The 13,875-nt window shown below is 42.3% G+C and overlaps 2 protein-coding genes across 2 annotated transcripts in view; one reads left to right on the forward strand and one right to left on the reverse strand.

Moving 5' to 3' along the window:
* tkv (serine/threonine receptor kinase thickveins) overlaps window positions 1-13,875 on the forward strand; it is an 84,442-nt gene that overhangs the window by 31,607 nt on the left and 38,960 nt on the right. The window lies entirely within an intron of this gene.
* LOC142979566 (uncharacterized) lies at window positions 1,340-12,192 on the reverse strand. The gene is made up of 2 exons (XM_076124565.1): window positions 5,453-12,192; window positions 1,340-1,413 (listed from the first exon to the last, which is right to left on the reverse strand). The coding sequence occupies exon 1, from the start codon at window positions 11,591-11,593 to the stop codon at window positions 6,071-6,073; it is 5,523 nt and encodes a 1,840-aa protein (XP_075980680.1). The 5' UTR covers window positions 11,594-12,192; the 3' UTR covers window positions 1,340-1,413; window positions 5,453-6,070.

Below are 13,875 nucleotides of genomic sequence, written 5' to 3' on the forward strand. Positions count from 1 at the left end.
TTTATTATATCTATGATGAATTTTATGATTACGACTTTTCGTTTTATCACTGGCGTTTGTTGAAGCAGACAGATCTCGTAAAAATTATTCATGCTACGTTGCATTTGATGGGAATAAAAGCATAAGTGTTTTACAATTTTTATGTCCACTCCAATAAAATAGGCTATTTAGTTTGATGTGAAAGAGAACCGGTTATGACAGTTGTACCAGTTTGTAATATAATTAATTCTATTTATTTTAAATTTATAAACCATTATTTTTAATAGAAAGCAATCTCGCTCTTAATATTCTGCTTAAGTGCTAAATTACTCTTTATTTAATTGTCAACAAGACAACTCCCGCACTAAGATTTGCTCTTGTGTCGCGGGGACTTTTACAGACACACAACTTTTACAAGCAAGCGGACATATAAATTACTTATGAAGGTCTTCGTAGTCTGTTAGTGTGTGTTCCTTTAATATTCCCATTTTATTTACGAAATGCCTAACGCCTGGATTTATGATAAATGAAATCTTTCACAAATCTGCCAGAATTCTCCACAACTATTCAGCTAGACATTTCTGTCAGTATTTGTCTGTAATTGTGATCTACGAGAACATTTTCAACTATAATTTAATATTCAGTACAAGTGAACGGATAAATACCGAATCTCGAAATCGAAGGAACAGGATAATCAAATTCAATAAATTGAATCAATTTAGTGTGACCAGTTGAACGGCGTCAATTGAGAATGTCTCTGGTGATGATGATGTATGCTGTCGTTCTGATGGACCCTTGCGATCAGTTTCCTGCGATCATTCTATTACGTGTATGAGTGAATGCGGGCTCAATAAATGCTCTTATACAAATCGCTAGGGGCCGAGATTGCTGTAAATTGATATGACTGCTTGCAATGTATCGTCTTGTTTTGTGCTTGTTATTGCCAATCGCATAGATTTGCATTTATGATTTAATTTTAATCTTTCGTAGTTGAACCCGAGAGTTTGCAGTCGTTAAAGGCAATACAGAGACCCCCTTCCACCCCAACTTAATACTGTATTGAACTTATAACTATAGGCATGAACAGATCAAGGCTTTACTGGTGTGCACTTATAAGTTAATTAGATCTAGATAAATCTTAATTCTCCAGATTACTTCAATCAAGTCTTGATTCATTGCATTCTGTAAAGACAATTATACTCCTCAGTTTCTTCTTGTCTTAAATCTTCGTTAAATTACAAGATTAACGATGAGAAAATAAAACTATTAGTTGAATTGGGGATATTAGTGTAAAACTAAATGATAGTTATTTAATAGGTATCTTCCGTTGCGCAGTTTTCCCCGCGTTTCAACCAAGGTGCGGAGTTAGCTGCGGGCGTTCTGTCATTACGCTGAATTAGGGCTGACTACCGTCAGCTGCTGTGTTGCTGTAACCTGTAACAAATTTATCATATACACTACATATATTATCATTTGCAATGTGTAAGAAAGCTCACAACAACTTGCATATTATAAAAAGATTTCTTAGCAGCACGTAATAGAACAACAAACAAGTAAGAAACTATGTGCGTTTGGGTAATATGTCTATGGGCAACATAAAGAATACAACATTTACAATTAATGCAGCATCAATATTATGATATTTATTGTGATTCCCGCTGTATAGAACATTGAGTTCATCCCTGTTCCGCACTTGTAATGAAGTAGTTTAATTCTGTCCTCTGATTAGCTAAGCACAGTGGGCTCAGTACTCGCATGACGGCCAGTACTGCTGGCTCGCGGGCTGGCCCATTTGTAACAGGATCCAGAGTACCAACTCGACACCAAACATGGAATTACGCTGCGTACTGACAGCCTATACTAAATTATTGCAATTTGTATGGATTTGCGTGGGACGACTCGTGAGCCTGATTCATTACCGTTTCTAAACTAATTCCAAAGATTATAACGTCACGACTGCCTTCTCAACCTGTCCGTTTGCGTTTTATTAAAGACTTTATTAGGTGTCGCAACCATTTATCTGCCGCACAGCTGGAAATTCTCCGTTAATAGATATAATTTTTCATTAATATTCATAACGTTTCTCGTAAAACTTAACTGAAATACGATTGTCGAATTCATTACACAAAAATACATGGCAAAATCGCGCTCTCAGAAATTTGGAATCAAGATTCCCGTGTTTGGGCTTTAACGAGCGAAGTGCTAACAAGTCCTTTGGAGCGTTTTTGCGAGTCTGCTAAAAGGAAACGACATACAATATGTTGTATATGTGTGAATATATGTATAAAGGATACGAAAGTGCTGGCGCTGCGGGGCGTGTATAAATCCAATACAGCCATTGTCCTGTCGCGCGCGCACAAAAGTGCACTTTTGTTCAACTTCCAGCTCAGACAAGAACAATGTTTCGTAGAGACGACATTACTCGATAAACTGTACCAGTTTTTATAAACGTTCGCTTAAACAGTAGTAGAATAAATTCTTTGACTTATATGGTATTGAAAATTAATAGATCTGAGAAAGATTACGAGAAAAAACAACAACTCCAGTAAGTTATTCCCTACAAATAGATTACAGAAGAAATGTCCTGCATAAATATGAGATTGAACAGCGTATGAAAATTAACAAACACGGCTGGTATGTTATAGTTTCTGTAAATATGATGTGTTCATTTATTGTGGCTAGTTGTAACATTTCCGCCGACTAATGGAGGTCGCACACGCCACGCGATCCACTTGTTGAAAGCTCCGTGGATTCCTGTTCCTTTGCGCGGCTCGACCACATTAAAGGCGAATGTTTTACAATCCCCCCAACGGCGGCTTTTTTATTCTCCTGCGGCGCGGGAAGTGCGAAATTCGCGCCGGCAATAAAAATAGAATCCTACACAGAAACATTTGTTCACAAGAAACATATAAATGGTACCTATAAAGTTTTGGAAGGTCTCACCACATCAATAATGTCTAACAATAAAATAGTTAAAGACTTCGTAATCCAATTTAAATAATATTTCCGATCGTAAAGTAACGCAGGTTCGTGGCGTTCGTGCAGCAGGAACGTTTTATTACACGTTTCTCAATATTTTTATTGATAATCGTCTATAAATCACGATGTCTAAATGCCGAGACTATGGTTCTGAGGTGCAATGTATCACACCCGAGAGTTCTTTTGTCGATAAATCACGGCGAGTGGACGCTTATTAAAACACCCCCGCTTCGATCGTACCGGACTCTCACGCACCGATCATAACATGAAGAATCTAATGTTTAAATTTAACTTGAATTATTGCTTAATAAAAGTACAGAGACGGAGATAGCTCTAAACGTGTTGGATATCTCAAAAGAGCGAGATTTATCCTTTCTGGGAAGACAGCCGCGGCCGGGCGGCCGACATGTGTGCGGAAATGTCCTGTTTACTTTCCGCTCTCGTATTCGGACACCGCCTTTTAAGTCTCTTGTTTATTGCGCCCTATGTACGGATAACAAGGGATTTTGTAACTCCGACTATTTCTGGTATACAATAAAATGGTATCTACTTACTGTTGTGGGTGGAAGTTCGAATGCTAACAATGTATTTCGTAATACTATCCATTTCTGTCCGACTCTATGACATATTTGTAGTGCTTTGTTGGATACTAGATAGCCGGCACGATCGACCGAATAAAGTAAAACTACGTTTAATTTATTTTATATGGTAATACGGCACGCGGTCGGCAGCGGTTCAAAGCGAGCTCTTAATAAGGACGTGTCCCCTTAATTCTCGTCGGTGTGGTCACTAACATTCCTACAAGGGTTTGCTCTCTACATTTTTGTGAGTTCTGTGTCGTTTGTCGTTTTTCTCGTGGACCATTTCCCACCTCGGTTTGTCGCCGGGAATTTAAACGAGCGTACCGATCACAATCGCGAGCCATCGGGACGCGTTTTATTTGTTCACTGAGCGAGAAATATTACAAGACTTCAAGTGCCTATTCAAAAAGTACGCCGCCGCGATGTTGGGATTTTATTTCTTTCTGCGGATTAAGTATATAATAATATGCAGTATTTCAACCACAATTGCTTTGCACAATTTTCGTTAAACCACTTTTATCTATGAAAAGGGCATTACTAACTGTCGTCTTGAATTTTATTGAACAGTTTTGATAATACACCTGTCGACTCGAAATATTCATGAGCCGCAGGAGTTCAGCCATTGTATTAAATCTGGTTTATAAAAATATGTCTCTACGTTTGTTCTTATTTCATGTGGTCGGTGGTGTGTGTTGTTTTGTTTTGTGTCGCGGGCATTGTGCGATGGACAGCGGATTAACAAGGGCGTCGGCGCCAGGGCGTGCGGTCGCGGCGGCGGCTGAATAGCAAATGCGTCTTGGTGTGCGGCGGCCATATCTAGATGCGAACTCGAACTGCGCATGGCCACCGCTCCCGTACGTACAGATGCGCCCGATTGGACGCATTAACATAGTACCGTGGTGCCTGTTTTTATAAATCCACCAATGTATTGTACGGCCTCTTTGTAATTCATATTTTGTACTCATTCTTTGCCTCACATAAATTTTCATGTGTGCTCTAACTTAGCGGGATTAGCTCTGTCTCCGGTGCTGTAATTGACACACGTAGCGTGCCTTCAAATTGTGTTCAAATATTTGTGGTGTGGACGCGTAAAGCGCACAGCAAACAGCGGTCGGTCCGTGTGTTTGTTGAGTCCAATGAGCCCAGACGCTGTGTTTGCGCGGGTTATCTGTTCCGTACGTGATCTCCGGACAGGTTTACTCCATCTCTGTGCTTTTCTTTTGTCTTCTATATAAGGTGCTCAATCCAAACGTGAGTCGTATTTGACACGGAGCTGTCATTACACAAGATGTCGATTGTTAAGATCACGTTTTGTGGCTTTCTTTGGGAATGCCTTCTTTTTACATTTTTGTATTTCATCTAACCCCTATGGTAAGCTGCTTAGATAAATAACTCAAACAAACTTTAGTTGGAGATACAAATCACCCACTAGTTACATCGATCATGAGTTATGACGATAGTTTCGTTGCAACCCAAAAGTAGCCTCTATAGTCCATCTTTATCTCACGTTTGAAAAATAAAGCACTCTTGCAAAATGCGCTATTTCAACACAATATTAGTTTATATTTTACTTTAACTCTAATACCGTGTTATTGTTTGTTTCAGGTATGTACATCTCGGTTGTTTCCATCGCTTATGGTATAATTACACCCATTAAAATTTATTACTTTAAAAGGTTATGTATAGTTACCGGTTCCCTGCTTAGTTTCGTTCGTTGTTCTCGATCTGTTAATTTATTAAATTATGCAGTAATCAAACGATAAAGCAGTTTATAATACACCATTTATACTATTAGTGTAATATGTTGGCAGCTCTCTGTGTTATTATTCAAATGCGTAAACTTTATGCCTCTGTTGTTGTGGAGGATTACTATTCTTCAATAAGAACACCGGTTGACGAAGTAATATATTTACTTTATTTTCTTCAATCTTCAATGTGGACTGTATTATAAAACTATTTACTATACACTGTTCATATACTTTACTATGTACGGTTTATTCACTATGTACTTTACTTTACTTTACTTATTCACGATCTTCACTTGATGAGTTTAAAACTTAAACTGCCGCTACTCGGCGCGCGTCCATATTTATATTCACAAACATTGCTTCTAGAATCATAGCGAAAGATCAAGCGCGCCGTGTCGCGCCGCGCGATGTTCTAGAGATTTTCCGTCTCGCTCGCGCATACGCGTTTTGCCAATACGTCTTTCTTATTCTTGTACTTTCGGGAACGATCGGCGTGTTTAATCGAAGGATCGCCGGCGCTCGGTGTTTCGCGATTGTTCCTTCGTATGATTCTTATTAACTGGAAGGTTCTAATAATAATATTCGTGTTTCTACAAAGTTCTATGTAAACAAAAGGTTGTTAATGATATTTCTAAATAATGAATTTTACATAAACGTATAAAGTAAGAATTTAAATGTTAAAAATATGCTATTATTTATATATTTATGTAAACAATGTGCAATCTAATCTTTACGTATTACTTTATGCGTTTATGTGCCTAATTTACTATATACAAAAGTTATTTATGCGTTCATCGTGCACATTTCTCCCGCCGTCGCATCTTGCGATTTAACTGGTAGCACGATGACCTTCTTGCATGGTCGCCGCAAGACATGACCGTTGCTGGTAGTGATGTCCACAACTCGTATCTCGTTGTCTTTGCCAGGGAAGACGCGTGTCACTCGTCCCTTTGGCCATACATTCCTCGGTAGGTTGGAATCGCAGTTGATTACTACATCGCCGACACGCAGGGGTGTACCAGATGCGTGCGGCTCCCGCCGGTGTTGGAGTAACGGCCTGTATTCTTTTACCCAATGGTTCCAGAATGTGTCTGCTAGTTGCTGCGCTCGTCTCCACAGACTTCGAGTGGCCTCATTGTTCTCGTTAAAGCTGCCAGGCGCAGGCACGTGACAGCTCGGACCCAGTAGAATGTGATTTGGCGTTAGAGCTTCCGGTTCTTCGGGGTTGACCGTCACATGGGTGAGAGGACGCGAATTTAGAATGTTCTCGGCTTCGACCAGGAGCGTATGTAGAACTTCGTCGCTGGGATGCTTTTCTCGGAGTGTAACCCGAAGGGCTTCTTTTACGCTCCGTACTAGACGCTCCCATGCCCCTCCCATGAAAGGCGAGGCAGGGGGTATGAAGCGCCACTTTATATGGTGTACACTCGCTTCTTCCTGCATTGCTCTCCAGGCTTCTCGTAGCTCCTTGTCGGCTGCTTTGAAACAAGTTCCGTTGTCCGACCACAGCTCTGTCGGCATTCCTCTTCTCCCGATGAATCTTCTTATCGCGCAGATAGCCGAGTCTGCGCTTAACGACGGCACCACTTCCAAGTGTACTGCTCTTACAGTGAGACAGGTGAAGAGAGCTACCCATCTCTTTTCTCTGTGTCTGGCTACTGTTACTTCCACTGGACCAAAGTAATCGACCCCTGTGTAAGAGAAGGGTCTTGTGCCGTGAGTTAGTCGAGCTGCTGGTAAGTCTCCTGTCGAAGGCTTAGTCGGCTTTGCTCTTCTTATTTTACATCTCTGGCAATTTCTTATAACATTTTTTACCGTCGGGCGTATTCGTGTCACCCAGCACGGCTGTCGCAGTTCGTTCACAACCAGCTCTACACCGCCGTGGATCATTTTCTCATGTACGTGCTGGATATACATTTTCGTGTATCGATGTTGGCCGTCGAGCAGAACAGGGTTGGTCGTGGTTACACTAATTCCGGGTGCAGCTGAAATTCTTCCCCGTAGACGCAGCAAGCCATCTTCGCCGATGATAACGCTTAGATTGGCTAGTCGATCTTTTCCAGTCGGCGCTTTACCGTTTTCTATCCTTGTCCTTTCCTGTGCGTAGCTTTCATCCTGCATCGCTCGTATCCACATATTTTCAGCTCTTTGTAGATAGGTTGCATCGAGGGGAATCAACCTTTTCTTTTCTTCAGTCTTCACTGATGTTTCATTCCCTTTCTTCCTGCGTTCATTTTTCTTCCAGGTTGGGTCATTTTCCAGCTTTTCCTTGGTACGTTTTCTAGTTACAGCTGCAACGTGTTTTCTTTTCCTGCACAGGTCGATGAACTGCAGCATTCTTCCTGTAGCGCGTATCAGTGTTTGCCACTTAGCGATATTCTCGATGTTCGGCAAGTTCATTGGCGTGCCTCTTTCTAGCGTGACGAGACATTTTTCTTCACCTGTTTTCTCGACAATTGGCTTGACTTCTTCTGAGGGCCAATCCACTTCTGGTTTTCTTAAAAAGTCGGGACCATGGAACCATCGATGTCCTGAGTTGAAGTCTGCGGGTGTATCTCGGGTTGCGTCGTCAGCTACATTTTCCTTTGTTGGAACCCACCGCCACTCATTCACCTTAGTTAGCTCTTCAATTTCTGCCAGGCGATGCGCAACGAACGTCTTGAAAGTGCGTGGTTCAGCTCTTATCCACGCCAGTACTGTGCGGGAGTCACTCCAGTACACCTTTCGGGTGAACACGAAGTCGTGTTCTTGTTCCGTCGTGCGTGCTAATCGTGCGCCTAGCAGCGCAGCTTGAAGTTCGAGTCGAGGTATTGAGGTAGGCTTCAATGGCGCGACGCGACTCTTCCCTACTGCCAATGCCACATGTACAGTTCCGTCGGCGCGCAGCATCCTGATGTAGATGGCAGCTGAATACGCTTCTTCGCTGGCGTCGACAAAGGTATGCAATTCCCTTTCCTGTATCGCCGGGCCGATGTTGTAACACCGTGCGATCTTCAGGCTCTTGATTGCCAGCAGGTTTTTCAACCACGTTGACCAGCGAGGTTGTAATTCTTCGGGCATGGGGTCATCCCATCCTGTGCCAAATCGCCACGTTTCTTGCATCAATCTCTTTGCTGGTGTTGTTACAGGAGAGACCAGACCAAGTGGGTCAAATAGTGACATAATGATACTCAAAGCTTCTCTTTTCGTTGGGGGACGTGTATCTTTTAGTACTTCAGGTGGCGTCTTATTTTCGTTCAGATGAAAGCTGATGCAGTCTTTACCGGTCTCCCACAGTAGGCCCAATGTTTTCTCCGTGTTACCGCCGATTGGTAAAATCTTATTTTCCTGATCTGTGTCAAAATGTTGTAACACAGACTGATCGTTCGATGTCCATCCTCGAAGTACAAAACCAGCTTTCTTATGTATTTTATCAACCTCCTTCGACACGCGGACAGCTTCTTCTTTGGTCGGAAAGCTTGTTATAAAGTCGTCCATATAATGGTTCCTGATAATTTCCTTGGCCGCTTGAGAATACGTCTCGCGATGTTCTTCTGCGTTTTTGTTTTTGATGTATAGCGCGGTGCATGGTGATGATGTGGCTCCGAAGATCACAGATGTCATCCGATACTCCTCCGGTGTTTTATTCCCTCTATTGTCTCCACGCCACAGGAATCTCAGCGCATCTCGATCTTCTTCCCTTATTTTGATTTGCATAAACATCTCTTTGATGTCGGCCGAGATTGCGAAAGCGTGTTGTCTGAATCGCATGATGACTCCAGGCAGGTGTTGCAAGAGATCAGGACCAGAGAGCAACATGTCATTTAGGCTTGTTCCGTGTGATCTAGCAGCCGCGTCATGCACGAGTCGTATCTTAGGCTTAGCAGGATTGCATACAGCAAAGTGAGGCAGGTACCAAGTTTTTCCAGGCGCTGCAGGTGTGGTCACAATTTCCGCGTATCCTGAGTTAAGGAGGTTTTGAATCCTTTCTTCATACTGTGTTTTAAGTTTCGGTTCTCTGTCCAGTTTCTTTTCCAGGTTAACCAGCCTTTTGAAGGCGTTGTCAAAATTGTTCGGGATTATTCTGTTTTCATTCTTCCAAAGAAGGGCGGTCTCTAAACGTCCTTCGGGCAACCGTCTACTGTGTGCATTGAGTATCTCCAAGGCGCGTTCGTCAGGGTCGTTCCTTCTTTTCTTTGCTTCTACTCCGAGTGCTTCCAGGTCAAAGAATTCTTTCATCATTTTCTCCATGGGTTTTGCATCTTCTTCTGGGCTAGTAGTGTATCCACAGAAGTCAACTGTCCTTATCCTAGAAGTTCGGCATCCATGTAAGACCCAGCCTAATTTGGTGTTAGTTGCTACTGGTTGGTCTCGATTTCCAGTCCTGATGTCCAGCGCTACTAACAGCTCCCAGTTGTCTTGTCCAATAAGGATTTTTGGTCGAGCATCTTGGTATATTAGCTGGTCTTCTATACCCTTCAGATGTGCGCAGTTTTCGACGTCTCTTCGGCTAATCGTTTGTTGCGTGAACATTAGTTTCTGCACAGTCCGTACATTCCGCATTTTATACTGTTGGCCATTGGAGTTGTATCGGCCTCGTATGGTTACGTCCACTCTCTTGCTGTTTTCGTGTTTCGCCGTCTCGTTAAGCCCTTGCACCCACATGTCGTCTCGCGGGCCGTCGATACCTAATAATTCCGCTAGGCTTTCTTCGATCAGGGTGATGGTGCTCCCGTCGTCCATCAGTGCGTAGGTGTCGACCCTGGTGCTATTTGGACCGACCAATGTAACCGGCGCAATCTTCAGCAGGGCTTGACGACTTCTTACGGCGTTAGTATTTTTTACAACTTCTACCGCTGACGTGACCTCTACTGGTGCCGTAGTTGTTGGCTGCCCTTTCACAGTATCTTTTCTGTGGTGCAACAAACGATGGTGAGCCATGTCGCATCCGTCTTCACCACATGCCTTGGATTGACAGTTTTCGCGCCTGTGTGAGCTAAGTAGGCAGCGGAAACATATTTTATTCTTCTTTGCTATGTCCCACCTTTCGTTAACACTCGCGCTACGAAATCGTCGGCAGTCGGTAAGCTGGTGTTCCTTCTTGCATACCAGACACTGAGGTTTTCTTTCGTTGGCTGTGTAGGTGCGCTCCGCCCTCTTCTTGAAGGTTTTTTCATGTGTCCTTACGGTGACGTCTTCGGGTTGCGCGAATACACCACACTTGTCAGCCTCCAAGTTTAAGAATACGGCGAGCCTCTTGAGATCTGGTATATCTTCTTTGGAGCTGTAGCTGAAGTCGTACCATTTGTTCCTCAGTATTGGTGTGAATTTGTCTAGAACAATCTTCACTAGCTCTGGATTGTATAAATATTGTAGTTTTCTAAGAGCCTCAATCGTAGCGACGATGTTAGACACTTTATTCGCAAATATGCATAAGTCACGTGGGTCATCATTAATTTTCTGCAGATTTCTTAGTTTTTGTATCTCGTTCATAGCCAGTGCGTCCGGTCTTCCGAATCGGCGTTCCAAAGCATCCAAGATGGCTTGTGGGTCCGGCTGGCTGATCAGCATACTGCTCACTGCTTCATGAGCAGCTCCCTTTAAACTTTTCCTTATGCGGGCAATATTTTCGATTCTCGAAAACATTTGGTTTGTTTCCTGATAGGCGGCGCGGAACGCCAACCAATTACTAATTTCTCCGTTAAAGACTGGTAGCTCCTGTATGTACCTCGGTGCGTCTCTGGACATTCGCACTGCCTGTGTGAGCGCCTCTGCCAATGACGTGACGTCCGGCTGACGCGCAGGGACACCTTCTTTCCTGTGTTCTTGATTTTCTTCCTTGATAGTGTCCTGTCCTCGCCATTCCGGATCCTTCACTTCTTTGGGAAGCGTGGCCTTGTTCAGCCATTCTTCTACCCGGCTAGGTGCGTCGTCCTCTTCCTCATCCGCAACCGACGAAGGAGCGTAGTCATCGTCTTCATCCTCTGCCTCAACGCGCAGTCGCTTTAATTTAGCTTCGGCGAGCGCGAGCTTTAATGCGGCAACTTCCTCTTCTGCCTCAATAATTCGCCTTGATCGAGACCCTGTTGTACGCGACGATCTTCGTGTCTTCACTGTGCGGACAGATTTCGCGGTTGGAGCCGTAATCGTATTCATATCAGCGGTCGCTGACCCGAGTACTGTCGCGGCCGCTGACCCCGACAAGGTCGCTGACTCCGACGCGGTCGCAGTACTTAGTATCTCTGTGGCTGGCGTGAGGGCAGTAGTAGTCTCCGATGTCGCCAACTGTTCGATTATTCTTCCTTTATAACTTCGCGTAACCGGCATCCTTTGTTCTTGCACTGTTCCAATCCGGCGCTCGAAGTGACCAGCAATGTGGAGGATTACTATTCTTCAATAAGAACACCGGTTGACGAAGTAATATATTTACTTTATTTTCTTCAATCTTCAATGTGGACTGTATTATAAAACTATTTACTATACACTGTTCATATACTTTACTATGTACGGTTTATTCACTATGTACTTTACTTTACTTTACTTATTCACGATCTTCACTTGATGAGTTTAAAACTTAAACTGCCGCTACTCGGCGCGCGTCCATATTTATATTCACAAACATTGCTTCTAGAATCATAGCGAAAGATCAAGCGCGCCGTGTCGCGCCGCGCGATGTTCTAGAGATTTTCCGTCTCGCTCGCGCATACGCGTTTTGCCAATACGTCTTTCTTATTCTTGTACTTTCGGGAACGATCGGCGTGTTTAATCGAAGGATCGCCGGCGCTCGGTGTTTCGCGATTGTTCCTTCGTATGATTCTTATTAACTGGAAGGTTCTAATAATAATATTCGTGTTTCTACAAAGTTCTATGTAAACAAAAGGTTGTTAATGATATTTCTAAATAATGAATTTTACATAAACGTATAAAGTAAGAATTTAAATGTTAAAAATATGCTATTATTTATATATTTATGTAAACAATGTGCAATCTAATCTTTACGTATTACTTTATGCGTTTATGTGCCTAATTTACTATATACAAAAGTTATTTATGCGTTCATCGTGCACAGTTGTCTTAAACGGTAGGCTTACTGTGGATTTATGGGTCAAAACAATCGATATTTCATTGATTTTGTCAACATCGGATCGATAATCAAGTCTTTGAACCGGCGATCAACAGGTCGTGAGTTCGAAAACTATTCAATGTATTCACACACTCCATAGTTCGATGAATTTAAGGAGATAATTTTGCATAAAATCTGTTCTTGTGACATTCACTCATCCATATAATGGTTCGCCATAATCTTTTTACGCTCATTATGTCCTAGGACTGATCGTAAAGTGTAATGAGCAATTTTTTACTTTAAACATACAAACGCAGCTCCAGCAATATGTCTGATTAAGGAAAAATAAAGATTCCTAGGCATCCTAGTTTTTACCTTACAAGAATGTTAAGTCGGTAGCGCTAATTCACGTTAATTGGCTGAAAGGCACGCGAGCCAAGCTGGGGGCGATCTATCGTGATGTAGTCCTTACTAGATAAATCTGGTAGAAGTATTCTTTGTTCGTCCTTAAACATGTTTAAAACGTATTGACTTCCCTAGATACTACTCTTTTCTATAAAAAGTCCTAAGAAAGGTGTGCGAAGGTATTGGGGCAGATACCAGTAGAAAAAGTATTTGGTAAGACAATACGTGTTTTTGAAAATGCTATTGTTTGTTATATTATTGAACTGGGCTGCTTTTGTCTAAATTTAAGGGCGACTTTCTAAAACCTTAATCAGTTATATAAAACTCACATTCAAGACTCCTATATTTCTCCTATATTGTAGTACCGTCGCGGCTGTTTAAACTAGTATCTACTTATTAAAACCCTAAGCGATTAATATATTGCGTAACCGCAACAAAATCTTTGCTAAGCGTACACTCCAAGCATTTTAAACCTTCCTCCATTTCCAAATTACATTGATTGCTCTATAATACATAACATTCCCTCTGTAATGTCCAACGTTATTTGATTGGTAACATTAGAAAGGTGCACAGTACGTGGGAGGGGTCAGATGTCAATGTTTGTTGTGGTTGGCCGCTAATTTGAATACACCACTGCACAAATGTAACTCGAGCGGTTTCCATGGGAGTTCGTGTATTAGGGTTGACTGTGTTATGCCGTGTGACTGCCTTCGTCACGCCGTGGATAAGGTCGCCATGCCATTACCGTCGGGAGGTCGTGGGTTTGATTCCCACACGGAACAATTACTTGTGCGATCGACAATTAATTGTTTCGGGTCTGGTTGTGCTTTGTGTTCCTTGTTTGTATGTTTGTAAAAGTCCCCGTGACACAAGAGCAATTCTTAGTGCGGGTAATGTTTTTTTAAAATAGAGAATAATGTTTGGTGAAATTGTTAGGTTTAGCTACGAAACTTCGGAAAAAAATACTACACAATATGTTCTTTTTCCTGCCTCTAAGAGCACAGCAATCATAAACTCAGTTGTTAATACTAATCAGAAAATTATGTATGCCTGATTTCAGGCAAATTAACTGTCGTGTAGATGGAGTTAGGGAAGTGTGATGGTAAATGGTCCGTAAATTATTAATAAGTTTAAAGAAAAA

The sequence above is a fragment of the Anticarsia gemmatalis genome, chromosome 16 (genome assembly GCF_050436995.1).
Source record: "Anticarsia gemmatalis isolate Benzon Research Colony breed Stoneville strain chromosome 16, ilAntGemm2 primary, whole genome shotgun sequence".
Classification (NCBI taxonomy): Eukaryota; Metazoa; Arthropoda; class Insecta; order Lepidoptera; family Erebidae; genus Anticarsia; species Anticarsia gemmatalis.

What these genes read in the sequence shown, in the direction of transcription:
- LOC142979566 (XM_076124565.1), bottom strand. Translation starts at nt 11,593, where the DNA reads ATGCCGGTTACGCGAAGTTATAAAGGAAGAATAATCGAACAGTTGGCG.